Genomic DNA, 21,854 nt, shown 5'->3' with positions numbered 1-21,854 from the left:
CGTTCATCAGATGTTCTTCATCGAATAAATGAAGTATTTTATTTGTATATTGAGCACTTTCTAGTGCTTATACATTATAAATTTTTTTCGAAATCTTCATAATTCACTGTTCATATGAAATTGATATAATTAAATTTTGAGAAAAATAAGTATCACAATTAAATTTGTTTATACATAATAGCAATCACCTTTCATTACGCATATAATTAAATATATTTTTATTAATATAATTATTATTTAGTGATCTTTTTAAATTTCCAAAAAATTAATGAAACCACATTCTAGAATACAATGAATTTTCTTCATTTATATTTTTATAATTTTTTCTTTTTGCCCTTTATTCTTATGCCCCTTCATTTTTTCATTTTTTATATTTTTTTACAAGTTTTAAATGTGCATGAACATTATTCACACATGCAATGAAAATTTTTCATAGATGCAGTGAAACAATCTTCGTTATAGAAATTTAATATATAATACGCCTTTGGAAAACAATATTATAATAATAAAGGCAAATTGAAAGTATTCCAAACTGATCAACCATCTTCTAGTAAAGTTCTGTATGCCAACCAAAAATTCGGTAATACTTCTTAAGTTACAAACTGATAACTTATAATATATGTATGTCTATTTTTCCCTACAGCTCATGAAGACAACGCTGGAATTTGTTTACACAGTTTAAAATACGATAACCTTTGTGTCGAAAGTTTTAAGGCATTTCAAATACATTCTGAATGCAAAAATATAAAGGAAGCTGCTACACAATGGCCAAAGTACAGAGGATCGATTATTACTTCATGACGTTTATGATGTTCAAAAAAATTGGTATTGTTTAAATTTGTTGCAATCCTTTGTTATTTCTAAACCAGTACACTGTAAACAAGTGTAGTCACTACACCAAAACACACTATAATTTGACAAACTTTTCTTTCAGTGCATGGAATGCACATGCCATGACTTATTATGGAAAGGTCATGCAGATGCCATAAAATTAGAAGAACGATTTGTGTATTTACAAACATATTCCTGCCGACTTTTTTTCCAACATCAGTATTTATAGTGAACTAAATTTGATTGACTGATTTTTGAAATGATTTCATGACTGCAAATCAGAAGTATGATCAATATTAGGCCAGTTTAAAAACATATTGTTTAATGATCTATCTATACACAGAACACATAATTCAATATTATGAGGTATTCAATGATTTCCGGAAATATGCATTTATGTCAAACTTTATGCCGAAAACTTTGATTGCCAAATTGCGTTTAAGTATTTTTCGGAAATGAACATTATATGGAGTTGTAGCTAATTAAAATTATAAAGTCAAATTTTACTCTAATTGCTTTATGAATTAATTAAATATGTGGCAGCTATGACCAATAATGAACCGATCCGGAAAAAATTGTTGAATTATTTTATTGCAAACAAAACATCTGAAAGTGAATTTTATCCTGATAACTTGATAATTCAATAAAATATATGACCATGACCAATAATGGACTGGCCTGAAAAAAATTTCGCAAGGTGATTCATATAGGAACAAAACGTTTTGGGTCGAATTTTATCAAAATAGATTAAGTAATCAATGAAAGTGATTTTCAGAAGTGTACCTTATATGGGAGCTTTGACCAATAATGGACCGATCCGGAAAAAATCCAACAAAACATATTTGTGTTGAATTTTATCTCGATAATTTATAATTTAATGAAATTTAATAATTTAATGTTTTTGTGTCGAATTTAATCCAAATGGTTTAATTAATCAATGATATATGTGCGGTTAAGTAATTTTCGGAAGTTGACTGGTTCGTGAGTAATTTTCGGAAGTGGACCTTATATGGGACCTATGCCTAATAATGGACCGATACAAATCTTCTTTTTGTATTATATCGATATGTACAAAATTTTGTATTGTATTGATATATTTGAGAGAGTTATTAACGATAAATTAATTTCCGGAAATATGTACCTTTGTATGGGGGCTATAGGAAATTTTGAATCAATTGTCATGATTTTCAACATACTTGATTCCTGGAAGAAAAAAATAATATGCGACAAAATTCATCGAGTTGTCTTTTGTAGTTTCTGAGAAAACAGCTGAAGAAATCCGAAAAAAACGTAATGTAAACCGGTAAACCGGAGGTTGTGGGTTCGATTCCCACCTGATTTAGGTTCACTGTTTAAGGAGCGCACAACAGGTCCGATAGAGGCCTAGGTGTATTTCTTCGGATTTGATGTATATATGTATTCACATCCTCCTTTCAAACTTACTTATGAAACAGAAATGGCAAATGAAATTTTCAAATTGTACAAAACCGTTTTTAAAAGTATTCATTTTTGGGTCAGATTGTACCAAATCTAAATTTTTGCAAACAGTCTATTATCCCTCTATAGACTTGAGGATAGATAGTCTATAAACTAGACAAAGGACTATTCTACAGATTATTGTCTAGTCTGTAAAATAGTCCATATACTATAACAAAGAATTGAAAAGGGATCGGAAAAAGGTAAAACTTAAAAGCACTCTCTTTGTTAAAAGTTTTCTGAATATAATCTCTTCCAGTACTGTAATTCCGTAATGTTTTAATTTAAACTACCGATATCGTAATGTAATGACAAATGTCAGTTGCATTAATGAATTCATAATTCTCCAACTTTTTAACAATCTTAGAATATTTAAACGACAAAGATCGGAAAATGTGGGAATGTCAAATGTTTTGTATTGAAATATTTTAAAAATATAAAATTATTAATGTGAACTTTTTATTTGTGGTTACGTTTCCGATACTTTTCGTTAATTACTAATTATATTTAAGAAAAAATCGATGAAATTAAATTCAGAATGCCACATAACGACAATTATTGTTAACTTACAAATTTTGACTATTTAACACTATCAGACCTGTTGTGCGCTCTTTAGTATGAAAACAAATAAACTAAAGGATTTTTTACTGGACTTAATTCCTAAGAATGTTCCTATCAGTATTAATCTGGCATGTTATTCCCGAAATAACATCACTTCCAAGATACTTGGATCTCACTTCGACGAAAGCCTGACAGTGGCAAAGATTGTGCTCCAGAGTTTTACTGTCCTCTCCACATGTACTACATTCATCTGAATGCTCGCGTTCAAATTTTGCATAGATGTGTTCGTAATCCTGTGTGTCCAATTAAAATACTTACCTTCAGACTTGAGGAGGTTTTTCGTCTTGCTCTCATCAGGGTCACCCCATAGGATCTTCGTGGTTTTACCTACTGTTTTATTATTCCAAGAGGCCTTATGGGATTCTCTCACCCATATTTCTAGCTCAGCTTTTGTTGCGTCGAATGGTTTTGACAAATTGCTGAACTACGGTACGGGATTCTTTACAATATCCTCTTAAGAAGTTTAGTAAAACATTTGCACGAAGTCGGTATTTCTTTAAACTTTGTGTTAAAAATATAATATTTTAATAATAATTTCATATTTTAAATTTGTACAAAATGGGTTATTGGTGTACCATTGTACTTGTGAAGATCAAATTGTACCAAAGAAATTACAATTGTACCAATTTTGCCAACCTTGTAGCAAACTAACTAATTTAATTTGGCATAGAGATTTTGTACTGTAAGACCTGGTGGTTGAGTAAGGTCGATTAAATTTCAAATTTAAAAATGAAAGTAATTCGAAAACAACTAATGATGATCCGCGAAAATAATCTTTACCAGAATTTTGAAAGTTTAATTCTCTACAAAAGTTGAAATAACATAAGAAGTGGTACAACGAACAATAAAATAAATATATACAAATATGTATCAAATTTTTGCATATATTTATTTATATTTAGTATAATCTGTATAAATATATGCAAAAATTTGATACATATGACCTCTGACTTCCATTATCTCATTCGGACAGCAACTTTCAGTTTTTTATTTATATTGTTTATATGATGCTGTATATCTGTTTTTATATTACCGTCTTAAATTCTTAATTTTGTGTTATGGATGTAATACTTACATCAGCTCCATGGTAATATAATTGGTCAAATATACTCCTTATACCCCGTTCAGACTGTGCAATTATTCGTAATTCACGTCATTATTCATCATTCAACCCCCAATTACGTACTGAATTGCATGATTCGCCATACAAAATTTCTGCTACTCGCTTATCTAAGCGATATTTCATGGTGGTCAGTGGTGATGCTTTCACATTTTCTTCCACTTAGATTTAACATAAGAGTGTCTTAGGCTGCCTCATCGATGTTCTCTGGCTTAGAATGTATGCCGCAATATCATTAGAGCAAATTAAAACTTCACTTACATCATGTGTGAAGTTATAAGTGAAGTTAATGAGACGCCTATTAACGCTTGCAAATAAGAATATAATGTATATAGATTACAATTCTATTGCATTTGTAAGTTAAAGTACCAGCCTTCCGATTTTTTTTATAGAAAAAATATATTTTTGTTTTATATTTATTTTTTTTTAAATTATCATCAAATAATAAATATGTATTATAGTTAATTCAATAAAAATAAACAATTTTAAGGAAGATAAATAAAATTAATCTTTATTTTCTTTTGAAATTTTCGGTCATCTTCCTTTGCAGCTTCTGTAAATATTTAAGAGGAAGTTATCAGTATTAAAACTAGAATGCATGAAGTAAAAATTGTTATTTTTCAAATCTGCATTTCCGCCATTTAGATCATCAAAAATTATTTTAAATTTTCATAATAACCTTTTTAACAAAACACAACTTTACTTAGAAAAGATCAAATTTAAACTGACATAGAAATCAAAAAATTTTCAGGCATACAAAAGAACTTATATGCACAAGAATTGTGTAACAGGTATATGATAAGACTTAATGGACGCAGAATAAAAGTAGTAAACACCCTTATAGTTTACTTAAGTTCAAGAAAGCACTAAACATTTTGAAATACTTCACCAAAGCAGAATCCAAAGAGTTTGCTGTGGAATTATATAATTGTTTATTTCCACGCAATGAGCTGGATGAAGAATTAGTTGATTCTGATGTTGATTTATGTTTTGAAATAGATAATTCTACAGGTCTAATTTCCGATTTAAACAGCACAGTAAGTAGTAAAATCCAAGAAAGACCAGAAAACAGCATTCATCATTATATGATAATTTTATATACCTGGATAAACGTAACAAAAGAACGGAAAAGCTAGAAATCTTTTCATTATAACTGCCTTTTAAAAATCTGTCCAACTTCAACATTCAAAACAAACAAAAAAATCTATCTTTTTTTGATAATATTTTTTGAGAATGAATTTTAAAAATGTTTGTTATGAAAATGATTTTAAAACGAAATGTGTTTCATTTTATTCCTTATAATATAAAACCATATATATTACATAAATGCATTATAAATATTGAATTCCTTGTTAATATATAAATAAAAAAGAAAAACAGGTTAACCGGTTTTTTATACAAAACCTTATTCGAAACGGGTTTTTTAAAAACTGGAATTTTTCGAATTATTCGAAAACCAGTTTTTGGAATAGATTGGTTTTTTGAATACTGTATGTGGAAGACAACGCAAAAGAAAAAACATAAACAACGGATTTAATGGTTGATGAAAATAGAAATGCTAATATGAACAATATCACAAATAGTAGCAATAATAATATTGACTCTATAAAATCTATTAATGAAGGGAAGGTCGCTGAAGCTCACTGTCAAAGGATACTGATGCCATAACAAAAAACACTAAAAATACACTGAGCTCGCATAAAGCGGACAAGATTCAAATAGGAATGGACCGTTATGTTACCTATGCAAAACGTAAGTCCAGCCCAATCCAAAACAGGCGAAAATAAATTCGATAAGTCAAAATCATTTTGCACTCCTTGACAACCAGGAAAGTGAAAAAGTACCACCCATGCCTTTAAAAGACCACAAGCTACCTCCCACAAATCTATAATGGTTAATAAGATGTCCCAACTTGGCAAAGAAAATTTCCTCTACGCAAAGGAAACATTCAGGAAACAAAAATACAGACTTATTCAGAAAAGTCTTTTAGAACAATAGTTGATAGTTTTGATTGTGAGAAAAGAAATTATTACACCTATCAACTAAAAAGTATAAAGGGTTTGGCAGTAGTTTTTAAAGGTCTAGACAGCTCTGTACCAAATGATTACATTAAAAAGGCACTAGAGTCTGAAGGTTCTGAAGTGAAATCCATTCACAATATATTTAACAAGGACAACCAATTTTTAGAGTTGAAATTACTTTTAATTCTTCACAATTGAATAAAAAGAGTGATACTCATCCAATATACAGTTTAAGATATCTTTGAGGGTGCTGTTGCTTAAGTGGTTAGCACGTTGATAACTAAGCATTATTTGGTTAGCGATCCCCAGCCAATCAACAACATCACTTTACGATAAATTATTAGTATCTATCAAAACTAATATTTATCACAGCGCCCTTCTTCGGCGGTTTACTCTATAGCATTAAATCGTCGCCGAAGTAAAATAAATATAAATTGACTATAAAAATAAAGATTAAAGATAATGCGCCTACTCAACACTAGGGGCGCTGCAACAATGTTCTAAAAATAAACATAACGTGCAATTACAGTTCACTTTCATTTCTCTTCTACTCTATCCCTTTCCAAAGAAATTAACACGATCTATGTATTTATAGGCATTAATGCCAGAGTGTTACTTCTCTTTTTCAAAAAATATGTAACAATAAAAGAAAATTACACTGCTAACTATCGCGGATGACCGGTATATCTGCACATGCAACAATTAAATAAGGCCAGAAGACCTTCATATGCTCAATATAAAGCTTCTTACTTCCAAGCCTTTCTAATACTTATAGTGCTCAATATAGAACTATCACAAATAAGAGCAATCTAAATAATTCGTATGCCTATACGTTACCCAAATAGAAATTTTTCAAATAAGAATAAAGAAAATCTGTCAACAAATAACCGAAACAAATTCTCAAAGCTCTATTGAGAATTTAATTCAAACCATGAACAGTTTCATGGCAAATATGCAAAATATGTTTCAACAATTAATGCAAAGCATACTCATGCAGACCCTGCTAAATAAAGAAATAATTTTCTATGAATTTGCTTTTGGAATCCTAACGGCCTTAGCCAACATAAGAACGAAGTAGAACAATTCCTGCTACGTACTACACTTTTCTGAAGCACACTTTACCCTATAGAATTGTTTCAGAATTAACGAATACAACACTTACGATACAAAACATCCAATAGCAGAGCCTGTGGTGGAACAGCCATTTTAGAAAAAAATATTAAAAATTTCCCAATGTCAATATACAAAAAGAACCATATCCAGGCCACCTTTATAAATATACCTGATAGCAGTGTTACAATATCTTCAATATATTGTCCTCATAGGCATAATGTAAATCGAGAGCAGTTTCTCGATTACTTTAAAACTCTTGGCCCAAGATTCATAGCAGCTGGTGATTATAATGCAAAACATACATTTTGAGGTTTCGCCTAGTTATTCCCAAAGGCAGACAATTGCTTGAAGCAATATAGCATAACGGACTAAATGCCATATCTAGTGGCCAACGTACCTATTGGCCTACAGACTTCAATAAGATTCCCGATCTAATTGAGTTTGCTATAATGAAAAATATAAAACGAGAATTTATTTCAGTGATCCCTGTTTTAAAGTGGACCAGCACTCAGTGGATTACCCCTACTTATGCGAAGCATTGTGTTGGAACTAGAAAAATAGGTTGTGGGAAGGAGGATAGAGGGAGTAGTGTTTATGAACATTTGATTTAAATCTCCTTGTATCGAAAGTGGCATGTAATACATCTACAGGCTGGAGAATGAGTTTTACCTGTAGTGTTTTTTCAGCCCACTAGCCATTCTGCTCCAAATGGGTGTGTTCTTGAAGAAAAACGTGTGTTTCGCAAGAATACACGGGTATCGGTAACAAGTTCCCTAATTTGAAAGGAACACATTCCATTCTCAAAGTGATTCGCCAATCACTTTGTTTACTGAAAATGATACATACTCTTCTATTAGTGCTAGTATTATAAATAATGTGTTCCACGCCCAATAAAATGTCGGTTCCCTATCGTGAAGAAGACAATTAAAGGCCTAAAAGCAGGAAAATCAATTGGTATGTATAAAATTACTACCACTATGATAAGTAACCTGCCCAATTCAGCATTGAGAATTATTTTGTTCATCTTTATATTATTATAAAGAATTATACAAGCTGTACGTAATTCAGTTTGAATAACGTGCGAATTACGAATGAATGAGTGTCTCCATCTCTCTAATTTTTATCGGGTATTTATAATAATCAGCTGTTTGTTTTCATTGGTTGGAGACAAATTAAAAACAAGTAAGAATCATTTTAGTCAAATTTGGAATAGAGCTTTTTATAGGAGCTAGGGTCAAATGAGGTCTTATAATTATAGAGTTCGCTAGTTAATACCCGGTGTGCTTGGCTACCCCAACCGAAATTAAATACATAATAACCAAAAAATAATTTATTTAGTTACTAAATTATAAATTTTTCTTAAAGTTTTATTTTAATTTCTCTTGATGACAACATATTTCATTTAAATTCTAAAATAATATATTAATGATCTATTTATTTTTTAATTGCTAAAATTTAATATATAATTTTATTCTTAAAAAATAATTCATATTCTTATGCCTTAGGATATACAATATATTTTGTTTTTCCCTCTAGTATAAATAAAAAACCCACTTAAAGATTTTGAAATTCTTACCGCAATAGTTTTCCAGATTAACAATATGTTACATATGAGAGATGCCAAGCAAATTATTGCAAGTTCTCCAATTTCAATATATCTATGAAAATTTTGAATTTTCGCATTATAACAGTTTTCAAGATAAACGAAATTTTTTATTTAATTCATATATTTGGTGCCAAGCCCCCCATTAAAAGTCCGCCCATTATTTTCTAAATGTTCACATGAATGTCAAAGTTATTCATATAAAATTTGATTCCAGCTCTAATAGTTTCTTAGATATACGTTTTTTCTATTTAATTCATGTGGGGGCTTCAAGCTCCCCAGATGAAAGTCCGCACTTTTTCCTCTGAAATGTTCATGTGAATATTAATGTAATTTATGCAAAATTTGATGAATCTACACGCAGAGAAAAAACATGGTTGTGGTAACCATGTTCTAAGAGCAACATATTATGGCAGTCTAAATATATTATGGTTATTGTTACAATAAAATAGCATATTATGATTATATACAGTTGAATTATTTTATCATAATATTTTTTTCTTTAGTATTATGTGTCGAAATCAAATTTATTTACTGATTACTGAATGAGTAAAATTATAGTTTCTAAAGTAAAAACTTACAATAAATGACACGATTCAAAAATTTCAGTTTGATTCACAAAACATAACTACATTATTCTATACTAAGTGAAATAATTATACATATAATGTTATAAACCAAACGAGAATTATTTCAACTAATTTTATTGTCGCAATAAACAACACACATACAAAATAAAATGTGTGAGGTATGTGGCTAAAGTTGTTTTGTCATTGTACCAACAGACATAGAACAACAAAACATATAATGTTTATATAAAATATAGAAACATAACATATAAAAGTTTAAATGGTTGTATGTAACATAATAAGTTTTTATGGCTACCATTATTTACATGAACATGAAAATGGTTACAGTAACAGCAATATTGTTTAAATAGAATTAAACTACAATTATATGTTTTTGATAACAATATTTTTCTTAAGTTACTGTAACCATGGCGTCTGGACTAGTCAGGTGGTAGCACCAGGCTTGACTACTCTGCGAGCATCTGGAGCAACAACAACCGCAAGTAGCCGGCCCAAGGTGGCTACTTGTAAACCTAAACCGCCCACTAAGCCTTTGGGTGTGGGTAAAAGTCCCAGTCCCTTCGGGTGACAACAAGGTCTTCCAAGTGCGCTGTGCGAAAGTGATGGGCTTATGTTCATCGGCGGTCCGCCGAGCGCATCGTTGAGCGTCATGGCGCCAAACCCAACGATGTTTTAACGAGAGACGAGAAATCGTCCCTCGAATAGGCGAAAAGCCTCCTGGCTAGGCTAAAGGGCTGCAATCCTCCAGCTGAGGCAGAAGTGGTTAGACCTGCTGCCGATGCGCCTGAACGCAACGATCTGAGAAGGAGACCCCTTATATGATCGTGCCGAATGACCAGCCGACTAAACGTCAAAAACAGGCGCAAACCATCGTCATCAATAGGCTTTTCAGTGAGGTAGCTAGAAACCCACTGGTAAGGGCTATTGTTGACCGAGGCAATAGCGACGGAGCCATCTCCCAGGAAAAAACGGGCGACTATCCGTCAGAAGATGCTAGGCGTGTACTGGAAGATCCTAAAGGAGAGTCCAGGACCCGCCTACCAAAACGATGACGCTGGTTGGTTTCTGGGTCACATTAAGCTGTTAGCTTGTTCAAATGAGCGCTTTTGCTCAAGCTAGCTATCCAGTCCCTTAGGGAGGTGCAAGGTTGAACGTGATCCCGGTAAGCGAAATTCCTCGCAGACCGAGATCAATTGCCATTATCCCAACTGAGCCACATGACCCAGCGAAAATTCTGGCGTTCCTCCAAAGCGGAAATCCTTATTTACCTACCAATGATTGGATGGTGTTGAAGGTTTCCTCCCCGATGGGAACCGCCAGAAAGGCAACTGCTGTCCTTAACAAGGAAACTTTGGCGCCATTGTGTGAATGCGGAGGTAAAGTTTACTATAGTTCTGATAGTATCTCCCTACGCATTTATCGCAGTGACGCCAAACGCAGCGCCGCCGCCTCTGGTGCCAAGCTGGAGGCATCGCCCAAGGAGGTAAATGACAAGGACGACGATCCCGCTGGTTCTGAGAACCAAGAAGACTCCCAGTCTACCACAGGTATAATGGGTGATCTTCTTGGCAATCTGAAGTTAGCGGAGAATGGAGACAGTTCGCAGGATTTCGATCCTGAGGACGTCGACGTCACTGTCGTGTACGATCCTGATCTTGGAGATGGTAAAGGTAACTCAGATTAGCCTTCACCACTCCAAGGCAGCATCAGCTGCTTTGCTCCTCCGCATGGCTGAGAGAGTGGAGGAGCTCATCTTGGTCCCAGAACCGTGGACCCTCCACGGCAAAATCCTTGGACTATCTCTCAGAGGTTACAAACTTCTATATTCAAATCCTGCAGGTAATATTAAAAATATTAGAGTCTGTAATCTCACCAGAAACCACTTAGATATCTTCATCCTATTTGATTACAGTGATGAGGATACGGTAGCGGCAGCGGCAGTATTAGAGACCGGAAACTGCACCATCTGGCTCCTTAGCTGCTATATGGCACATGACCATGGTGACCAACCGCCAAATGACCTAGTCAGAGACCTAATGTGCGAAGCAAACAGACGTCACGGTCCTGCGATAATTGGCGCTGATGCAAATGCTCACCACAGTGTCTGGGGCAGTTCAGAATTAGAATTTAATATGTCAGTCGTTAACAGAGGTTCAGAATATTTTGTACAAACTACATAGAAGGATATTACAGCTATTAATAAATAAAAAAAAACTTAAATTGTGTTTATTATGGTTACCACAACTATATTTTTTCTCTCTCGAAGCCATTTTTCAAAGACTAGAACAAGCACTAAATATCATCAGCTCGTGGAGTGTCGAATGTGGTCTTAGTGTAAATCCTAGCAAAACGGAACTTGTGCTATTCTCTAGCAAATACAAGATTCCTTCATTTCATCTTCCTTGCCTAAACGACGAAGTATTAAAACTCTCGGACAGTGCAAAATATCTGGGCGTTATCCTTGATAGGAAGCTATCTTGGAGTACAAACGTACTCTCCAGGGCATCTAAAGCCATTACGGAACTATATGTTTGTAGGAAGGCCATTGGAACATGCTGGGGCATAAATCCAATGAATGTTCACTGGCTCTTTGAGGCAGTTATTAAACCTATTATGCTATATGGTGTTGTTGGCTGGTGGCAGGCGCTTCAAAAGGCTTCACTCAGACAGCAACTGGAAAAAGTCATGAGATCTACTGCGTTCCTTATCACAGGCGCTCTAAGAACAACTCCTTCGAAGGCGTTGTTCACTATGCTCAACTGGCTCCCGGTCGATATCCTTGCCAGGAAATTGGCTATGTCAACCGCGGCCAGATTAAGAGTAACTGGTAAGTGGAAACAATGCTCCATAGGCCATCCTAGGATCATAAATCTCATACCGAATAATCAGTACATTGTTGATTATTGTATTCTGGTACCATCTCTGGTGAGAAAGTTCCGTTATTATATCTCTTTGGAGTCTGAAGAACCTCTCTTTCCGCCAAATAATTGCTGTGTATACAGACGGATCCAAGACGACGAAAGGATTTGGTTTTGGCATTTTCATTGAGGAATTTGGAACGAAAATCTCCTTTCGACTCAATGATGAATGTAGTATCCTTCAAGCTGAAATATCGGTGATAAGAAGGACGGTAAATTGGCTAAAGTATTATAGGATATCTAACAGAGATATCAGAATTTATACCGATAGTCAAGCAACTATAAAATCCCTAACTGGTGTGTTCTCCACATCCAAAATTGTCCATGGATGCCGGACGACTCTCAATGAGATGGCGAGACATTCGAATATCACTCTAATTTAGGTAAAGGGACATGGGATTTCGTATAGCAATGGTATTACTGATACCTTGGCAAGAGCTGGTACCATACTTAGCAGACTGGATATAGATCAATTCTGCGGTATACCCCTACTTGCAATAAAGAGGCAGATCACTGAAAACTGCCTCGGCATTACTCGCGACAATGGTCGCGTAAACACACGTGCTGAATATGTAGAGTACTGTGGCCTCAAATGGATCCACTCAGGTCTAAATTTCTTCTTGGTCTCCAAAGACCGCAGTTGGTCGCGTAAACACACGTGCTGAATATGTAGAGTACTGTGGCCTCAAATGGATCCACTCAGGTCTAAATTTCTTCTTGGTCTCCAAAGACCGCAGTTGGCAACCTTAACATCCAAAAGTCATTATATCTTGTGTTCGTGGTATTTAAAAAAAATTAAAAGCCTTTTGTTTTTGACCTGTGCCTGTGTTCTGTAACTTGATCGAAAAGTTTTCGCATCGAGTAGACATGAAACAAAAAATTCCATCGTTTCTCGAAAATAGAATAAAAAATGTTTCTGTAAGTTGATGCGAAAAACTACAAATGTGCTTACTCCTTTATTGGAAAGTACCTGTCAAAAAAATTAAAAAATCAAAAATAGTCAAAAATTTTAAATTTAATAAAAATTTGTTCAGATACAAAGATAAAATGTTTTGTGGACTTTTATTGGCAGCAGAGGATATAGATAGCAGAAATATGTTAAGAATTCACAGAAGACACTTGAAAGATGAAAGTGATCCTTTTTCTATTCCGGAAAACCGATTTATGGAATTATATAGACTAAGCCGAGAAGTCGCTCATATGTTGTTGGATGAAATAAGTCCCCACATGAATACGGGCATTAGAAAGACTTTTATTCCTCAGCCAGTTCGCATGTGCATTGCTTTACATTTTTTTGCAACAGGTTCTTTCCAGAGAGATATTGGCCAAGATTTTGTAGTCCCTGTCAGCCGGTCAGTTGTAAGTCGATGTGTGCACGAAGTTTCAAATATTCTACAAAGAAAGTTTTTAGAAAAATGGGTGAAATTTCCTACAATTGAAGAATACAATTCCGTCAAACAGAGGTAGTAAACTATGTTTTGAAATGTTTCTAATTGTTAAAAAACATACATTATATGTACACCAATTTTAAGGTTCTATGAAGAAACGCAATTTCCTGGAGTTATAGGAGCAATAGATTGCACACACGTTCGGCTTAAAAGGCCGAGAGCTGAAGTAGAAGTGCGCTATTTAAATCGAAAAGGATTTAATTCCAAAAATGTGCAATTGGTAAATATTCTTTCATGTGCAAATAATTATATATATATATCAATAATTATTGAATAATTTATATTTAATTTACAATATTTTATAGATTTGTGATTATGATTTAAAAATTTTAGGATGTTAGGCAAGGTTTGGTGGTGCTACACATGACGCATATATATGGGAAGCGTCCCGAATTAATGCATTACTGGAGCAAAGATATGAATTGACTCATGACGATTGCTGGCTACTTGGTAAGTATTATTAAAATTAAGATTTATTATAATTTAATGTTTATTTCATAAAATACTAGCTATGCCCAATGTGCTTTGCTACCCTATAATATATCAGACTTGATTTTTTTAAATAAAAAGTAGCCTGTAGTTCCTTCCACACACAAGAAGACACTGCGAAAATTTCAGGAAAATCGGTTCAGCCGTTTAGCAGTCATAAAGTCCATACAAACATTCATACAAAAAACATACAAACACACATTCATTATTACATATACATATATAAAAATAATAGAAATATGTATTTAAGAATTTTCTTAATATTTGTAGGTGATTCTGGTTATCCTTTAAGACCATGGGTAATGACACCATATCGTTCAAGCGTTAACGAAGACGAAATAAGATACAATAAAATTCATGCTAAAGCCAGAAACTGCATAGAACGACTTAATGGAGTATTGAAGTCTGTTTTTCGTTGTTTGCAAGTAGGATTACACACATCCCCACAGGCCGCTGGTAAAATTGTTAATGCGTGTTGTGTTTTACACAACTTTAGATTAGCACATGGCCTACACTGTGATGCTTTATTTGTCAATGAAGAAGGAGCTTTTAATGATACTTCATTTGGTAATGATGAATTAAACTATGAACCACTACCTGTAGCATCTAGAGTACGAGACAGATTAAAAGAAAGGTTTTCTCGCAATCGTCAACTTTAACATATTTCAATAAAAGTAGCATATAGTACATACTATAGTACATTCATACATACATACATAAATAAAACAAAAACTATCCAAAAATTCATTGTTTACATTATTGTTTATTCTGATGTATTACATCAAAACAAAAGTAGTTTTTTGCTTCTCAAGTAAAATTTTAAATATGTTAGATAGGGCCTTTTACGTCTTAGGTGACGATACATACATCTAAATATGCAAATGTTAAAATAATTTTTGAGAAAAATAAATATTTTCATTTAAATATATAGTAATAATATTGTGCTCATTTTCTCAATCTCAAATTTACTGGTTAATTTAACGTTTTTCTTGAATTTTTAAAACTTTAACTTCCAGATGTTAAAGTAAATCTGGAGATTACTTTAGTGTTTACAAATATAGATACTGTAAAACCAACAGATCAAGTTAAATAATAATAAAATATTATAAAAAATAAAAGTTTTTATTTCATTTATAAAAATTATTATATAAAAATTATTTAATTTTAAGGATTGTTAAAAATTGAATTTTGTGTATGTTAAGTTAATTTAGTTTATCTTCAATTTTAATTATTTTCTCTAAAATTAATTTATTTTGATAAGATAAATCTTCAATTTTAGATAGTAATGCTGAGTGCATTTTTGAAGCTCGCTTCTTTGTATTTTGAAGTGTTTGTTGGTGCATTATGTTGTGGATTTTTCTTAATTTTTTTATTGGAACACAATCCTCTTCCCCCTCTAATATTTCAATTGAAAAAGATTCCTAAAATTATGCATTTAAAAAAAGTATAGTTAACAAATATTTGTAAAAGGAAAGTAATAATATTACATTAAGAGGTGCTCCACTTTCTGGAGTATAACCGTCACCATCTACTGCATCCGTTGTAATAATTTTTAATATTTCCTCTTCCAAAGGATTAAGGTCACGGGGAATTTCCTGCCAACTCCCTCCACCTGTTTTGTTCATTATACTTCTTCTATTGTTAATATGTTTTTTAACAGCAGCTTTAAGGTCAATCCAACACTAAATAGTAATTTTTTAACAATTTAACAGAATGTGTGAAAAATTTTACCTTTATCCATTGTTCGACAGACTTGTCACTTCCTCCTAAGGAATTTAAGCTAATAGCAAGCGATTCCCATTTTTCTTTAAAATGTACATTAGAATTTAATCTATTAAATTGTCCTCTTGCAAATTCTAAATTAGCTGACATATATTCTACCAATCTTTCTTTTTGCAGTTTAGAAATTCGTTGGTTATTCTGTAAATACATATTAAACTAATCTTATCAACTTAATCAACACTTACAACACATTTTATGTTTACCTTACTCATTTTGTTAAGAAAAACTCTTTAATTGCAAAAATTATATTTGTATATTAAACGACTTTCAAATGTTTGTAACAGTTTTTAATTGTGAGTATTTGTGACATTTAAAAGTATACTTTTTTCGATCGGCTACTTTATAGAAACGCTCTTTTGTATATTATTCCAGTTGGGAGGTGAAATGACGATATATTCTCCCAAAATAATACTACAGAGACAGTTTAATGCGAAAAGTAAATTTTTGTTTCTATTCATTGCGTTTTTGTTTCAGTTTACATGTTCCATGTGAAAACTTTTTCAATTCGAAAGTTACGGAACACAGGCACTGGTTTATACTGTATATAAAATCAACTGTAAGTTACTAGAATAATATCAAATATGCCAGGAGAAAGACGTAATTATACCTATTATTAAAAAAATATTATGTGGCCAATGTATATTACTAATTGAAGAAGATGGGAGAATTCAATGTGATAAATGCTCTAATACTTATCATGATATTTGTACAACTCTCGACAAACGTCAATTTGATCAGCTGTTGCAAAATGAGAGCGATGAGTATATTTGTCACCATTGTAACGAAAGCGGTGGAGACCTAAAACAAGAACTCAAACAAGAACTAAATCAACTGGATGAGTTACAAGCAACAATGCACCTTATGTCAACAAAATTCGATGATATACTAAATGAAAACAAAAAGAAAATAAAAGCTGTGCAAAAGGAAAACAAAAACCTAAAAAAAAGAAATAGCTGATTTAAAAACATCTGTAAAAATCCTAAATGACCAAAGGGTCAAAAATGATTGTATCATTAATGGTTTGGAATGTGAGGAAGATACAGATGCTGTTGAAACATTAATGAAGTTTTTAGAAGGTTTTGATGTGAAAATAGAAGCTACAAACATAGATGAGTCATTTTTCTTGAAAAATAAAAACCCAGAAACTAGAAAAACTAATAAGCAGAAGCAAACTATGATTGTAAAATTCAACAACAAAAAAGCCAAACAGATGGTTATGTCAGTAAAACCCAAACTAAAGGAAAAAGAAGACATGTCAATATTTATCAACGACTTTTTAAGTAAAAAAACTCTCTCTTTGCTTAACCATGCTAAGAGTCTAAAAAAATTGGATATCGTCGTGTTTATAGTTTAGCTGGTCGTATATACGCTAAACGAAGTGAATTTTCAAAACCTAAGCTTATCAAATCGTTTGATGAAGTTGATAATATATTATTAGAAGCAACCACAAATAATACTCGAAGATCTCATCGTCGTGAGAATGCTTTACCAAAACTACCAGATATTATTTGTATTCAAGAAACATGGTTTGATAGTAAATTGATACAACTTTACGGAATTCCGGGTTATAACACAGTTCACTATTGTAGATCTGATTCTTACGGTGGTACATCAATATATGTTCGAGATTTTATATTATTTTCAGTTGAAATCTGTGAGAGTAAATACTTTATTGACTCTATCGTGCTCAACTTAGAAAGTCATAATGTAACTAGAAAATCTATGAAGCTATTATCTTTTTACAGATCACAAAAGTGTAATTTTGATAAATTCTTTGAATATATAGAAAACTGTCTTATGACTGTATCTCAGAGTCCTTGTATAATTGTAGGTGATTCAAATGTTTATTTCATTACTAATCCTCAGGCACATGATTTAAATGACCTTTTTCAATTTTACGATGTTAGAAACTGTCATACTCTCATTACTAGACCTAGCAGTGGGACCTCAATAGATAATGTATTTTGTAATTTTGATTTTGAAATTAAAGTTGATTCTATAGAGTGGCAGTTATCAGATCATAATCTTAGGAATATTAGAATTGATTGTAAATCGAACATGACCGATTAAGTAGATGTTACTCGTTATTATTGTGATTATAACCAAGTTAGGGATATGTCGTACTCTGTCTGTTTCAGACTTGACTGATGATCCTAATGTTGACACTTCTTACTTAATAGAGTCAATGACAATTGCTGTTGCTTCTGCAACAATACTATCTAGAACCAGGAAAGATTTAAAACTTGAATTAACACCATGGATTTATGGTAATATACTAGCTCTCATAAGTCACAAAAATAAATTATTAAAAAAAAGAAAAAAGAGGAAAGAAGATGATATTAATATATCTATTAGGAGAATTAGTAAAATAATAAAAACGGCTATTAAGAGGTGTATGATTAATTATTATCATAATAATTTAGATAATGTTCGGAATAATCCACAAAAGTGTTGGCAATTTATAAATAAGACTTTAGGAAGAAATTCTAGATCTGATATTACTGTTAAGAATGATAATAATGTATTAATCCAGAATGATAATGACAAAGCTGAATCATTAAATAATTTTTTCTTAAAATCTGTTAAGGATTTAAATAACGGAATTGAGTACAACTCTAGAGAGTTGTACTCAATTTGTCTTCGATCACATTAATGAAAATGAAATTTATCAATTAATTTCTTATTTAGATATGAATAAAAGCCCAGGATCTGATGGCATAACGTCAAGATGTTTATAGGAATGTAGGGAACTTGTGTCACCAATATTAGCAAGAATTTTCAATTCATCTGTTAGCCACTCAGTATGGCCTGATTATCTGAAAATTCACAAGATCATTCCAATTCCAAAGGAAGTTCTTGGTAATACACTTGACAAATTCCGACCTATCGCTATTTTATCAGTTATAGATAAGGTATTCGAAAAGATTTTGCACCATCAATTATCGGTATTTTTAGAGAAAGAAAACTAAATATATCCAAATCAGTACGGGTTTCGAAAGGTTTGTGGTACTGATAATGCAGTGGTAGAAGTTGTCAATTATATATCTGATGGTGTGGATAGGGGTTTCAGTACAGTAGATGTGGTTTTTTATGATTTTTCTAAGGCCTTTGATCTTATAAATCACTCAATAATGGCTGAAAAACTTAAATTTTATGGTGTAAGAGACAGAGAATTGGAGTTTTTCAAAAGTTACTTGACAAATCGTAAGCAGTATGTGCAAATAAATAAATTCAAAAGTTCTTTGGGTAACGTTGAGTACGGGGTTCCTCAGGGAAGTGTGTTATGTCCTTTATTATTTAACATGTATGTTAATGATATCAATAATGTGGATCTAAAAGGGAAAATTGTAATGTATGCAGACGATTTATGTCTAATTTACTCATACAAAGAAAATTTAGTTTTTAAAACATTTGCAGAAAGGGATGCAGCACTTATTTTAGAATTTGCAGGAATAAATAAAATGGTACTGAATAACAATAAAACAAAAATCGTACGTTTTAGACCCCAACCTAATAAAAATTTAGAGGAAAGCGCATTATTTATTGATGGGAAACAGATTGTTGAAGTAAGCACAATAAAATATTTAGGAATTATTTTGCAAAATAATTTATCATGGAAAAATCATATTAAATATGTACGATCGAAAAGATTGATATAAATTTATTTATATAATATTGAAATGCTATTTATTTTTTTAATTCTATTATTGTTATAATTTTGTAAAAAATTAAGTTGTAAAAATAATTATAATTGAATTCTTGCCAACGTTGTCTCAATAAAGCCCTAGAGGCGCTGAGACCACATTTCAGTAAATTTGAATTCATAAATAATAATAAAAAAGTAGGCTAGACGCATGGGTCTCCAGTTCAACGATTACTGTAGGAGTTGTCAAAACGAGGACGAAGAAGAGACTATTACTCATCTTCTTTGCGATTGCCCTGCTTTGGCGGAGGCCCGCTTTCGGATGCTTGGATCGACCTATTTTGGTGATCTATCCGAATTGTCAAACATTCAATTAGAACGTCTTCTAGAGTTCATTAATTTGTCAAAATGGGTGTGAATTCTATTACTCACACTATTCATTAACGGCAGCTGCCCTGGCTTTCTCATCCTCTCCTTCTCTTTGCAACTATCTCTTCCACTCTTCCCTATCTCTTCTTCTCTTTCTTTTTGTTACAGGTATCTTTACAAAGGTATTAACATGGACCCAAGTAAAGCCGTAATAGGCTACTTGTGTAAACATAACTACTGTAACCATGTCAAACTATGTATTTTCTCTGCGTGTAGTTCTATATTTTCCTAGATATGCAATATTATGTATATAATTCATATGGGAGATGTCAAGTCCCCATTAAAAGTTCGCTCGTTATACTCTAAATGTTCAGATGAATGTCAAAATTCTTCAAGTAAAATTTAAAGATTCTAGCTCTAATGGATTCTCAGATATACGAATTTTTCTATTTTCTTTATGTGGGGGCTCCAAGATCCCCAGATGAAAATCTGCTCCTTTTTCTTAAAATTGTGCAAAATTTAAAGAATTTAGTTATATTAGTTTCCCAGTTAAACGAAATTTGTATTTAATTAATATGTGAGGTGCCGCTCCTCTCATGGGTAGACCGCCAATTGACATGGAGATTACAGTTATACATGCACAATTTTAAGATTTTAACTGTATTAGTTTCCCAGATAAACGAGCTTTAGTATTTAATTTATGTACGCCCCTAACGCTAGTCCGCCCATGTAATCTACCAAATAACACACAATATATATATATATATATATATATATATATATATATATATATATATATATATATATATATATAAATATTATATATATATATATATATATAATATTATATATATATATATATATTTATATAATATATATATATATAGTATATATATATATATATATATATATATATATATATATATATATATATATATATAATATATATATATATATATATATATATATATCATGCAAACATTTTGGATAATAAATTTTTTTTCGGAGGCACTTATATATATATATATATAATATATATATATATATATATATATATATATATATAATATATATATATATATAATTATAATATAATATATATATATATATATATATATATATATATATATATATATATATTATTGGAAATAGAAAAGTGCATGTTTTTAAAAAAAAATATAATAATTGTGTGAATGTGTAGGTAAGCAAATGACAAGAAAAAAAACCAAAACTGATGGTGTAATATGGTTTAAAGAAAAACCAACTACTTTTTTTTGGTATAAACCGCATATAAGATTTCCAATAATTTTTTAATCCTGCTAAATTGAAATTAATCATATTATTTTGAACAAAATTTTGAGAAATTGTATTATAGAAAGAACAATATTTTTATTTTCGGTGGGAACATCAGTAATTAACATTTTGAGCCATTACTATGAATAAAAATCGCGAAAATCAAATCATAAATTTGAACCAAGATTACCACTGGAGTGCAATATTTTTGATTACTGGTATATTATTAATAATAATTTATTTACTTTATTCGGAATAATATTGGCATTGATATCTATTCTATGTGGAGTTGAACGGGGGTTTTTTTTTGCTTCAAAATAGAACTTTTACAATTTTGAAAAGTAGCAAAAATTTGTGTTTTTGCTACTTTTAATTTTTTTAACAACAATTTCAATCTCAAATTTTAATGACGCCCGAACAAGTGTCACATATTGTTATTAAATTAAATAAATCTTAAGAAGCTGAGTTGTAAATACATACAAAGTTTGAAAACTATTAACAGCAAAATATATTTTTATTTACTCTGTTCATTACACA

General features: G+C 31.6%; 2 protein-coding genes and 1 pseudogene across 3 annotated transcripts; 2 read left to right on the top strand and 1 right to left on the bottom strand.

The window, feature by feature from the left end:
- Window positions 1-388: 388 nt before the first annotated feature.
- LOC124419259 lies at window positions 389-14,294 on the top strand (annotated as a pseudogene).
- On the top strand, window positions 14,075-15,335 carry LOC111686856 (putative nuclease HARBI1). The gene is made up of 2 exons (XM_023449251.2): window positions 14,075-14,191; window positions 14,501-15,335. Exon 2 carries the CDS (start codon window positions 14,533-14,535, stop codon window positions 14,887-14,889), a length of 357 nt encoding a protein of 118 aa, XP_023305019.2. The 5' UTR covers window positions 14,075-14,191; window positions 14,501-14,532; the 3' UTR covers window positions 14,890-15,335.
- LOC124419447 lies at window positions 15,332-20,727 on the bottom strand. 2 transcript variants are annotated; one of them, XM_046949017.1, is made up of 4 exons: window positions 16,216-20,727; window positions 15,962-16,150; window positions 15,718-15,912; window positions 15,332-15,651 (listed from the first exon to the last, which is right to left on the bottom strand). In XM_046949017.1, the coding sequence occupies exons 1-4, from the start codon at window positions 16,222-16,224 to the stop codon at window positions 15,433-15,435; spliced, it is 612 nt and encodes a 203-aa protein (XP_046804973.1). In that variant the 5' UTR covers window positions 16,225-20,727; the 3' UTR covers window positions 15,332-15,432. The 2 variants fall into 2 exon arrangements, with proteins under 2 accessions (XP_046804973.1, XP_046804972.1); XM_046949016.1 differs by having other exon boundaries at window positions 15,962-20,727.
- Window positions 20,728-21,854: the final 1,127 nt, after the last annotated feature.

This window comes from Lucilia cuprina, chromosome 4, assembly GCF_022045245.1.
Source record: "Lucilia cuprina isolate Lc7/37 chromosome 4, ASM2204524v1, whole genome shotgun sequence".
In the NCBI taxonomy this organism is placed as follows: domain Eukaryota; kingdom Metazoa; phylum Arthropoda; class Insecta; order Diptera; family Calliphoridae; genus Lucilia; species Lucilia cuprina.
This window is presented reverse-complemented; position numbering and strand designations above follow the sequence as displayed.

Excerpts from the sequence above, each read along its gene's own strand:
- LOC124419447 (XM_046949016.1), bottom strand. The coding sequence starts at position 16,162 with ATGTATTTACAGAATAACCAACGAATTTCTAAACTGCAAAAAGAAAGA. Across the intron at positions 15,913-15,961 it reads CTGTCGAACAATGGATAAAG|TGTTGGATTGACCTTAAAGC; the intron begins GTAAAATTTTTC and ends ATTACTATTTAG. Across the intron at positions 15,652-15,717 it reads AAAGTGGAGCACCTCTTAAT|GAATCTTTTTCAATTGAAAT; the intron begins GTAATATTATTA and ends GCATAATTTTAG.
- LOC111686856 (XM_023449251.2), top strand. The coding sequence starts at position 14,533 with ATGACACCATATCGTTCAAGCGTTAACGAAGACGAAATAAGATACAAT.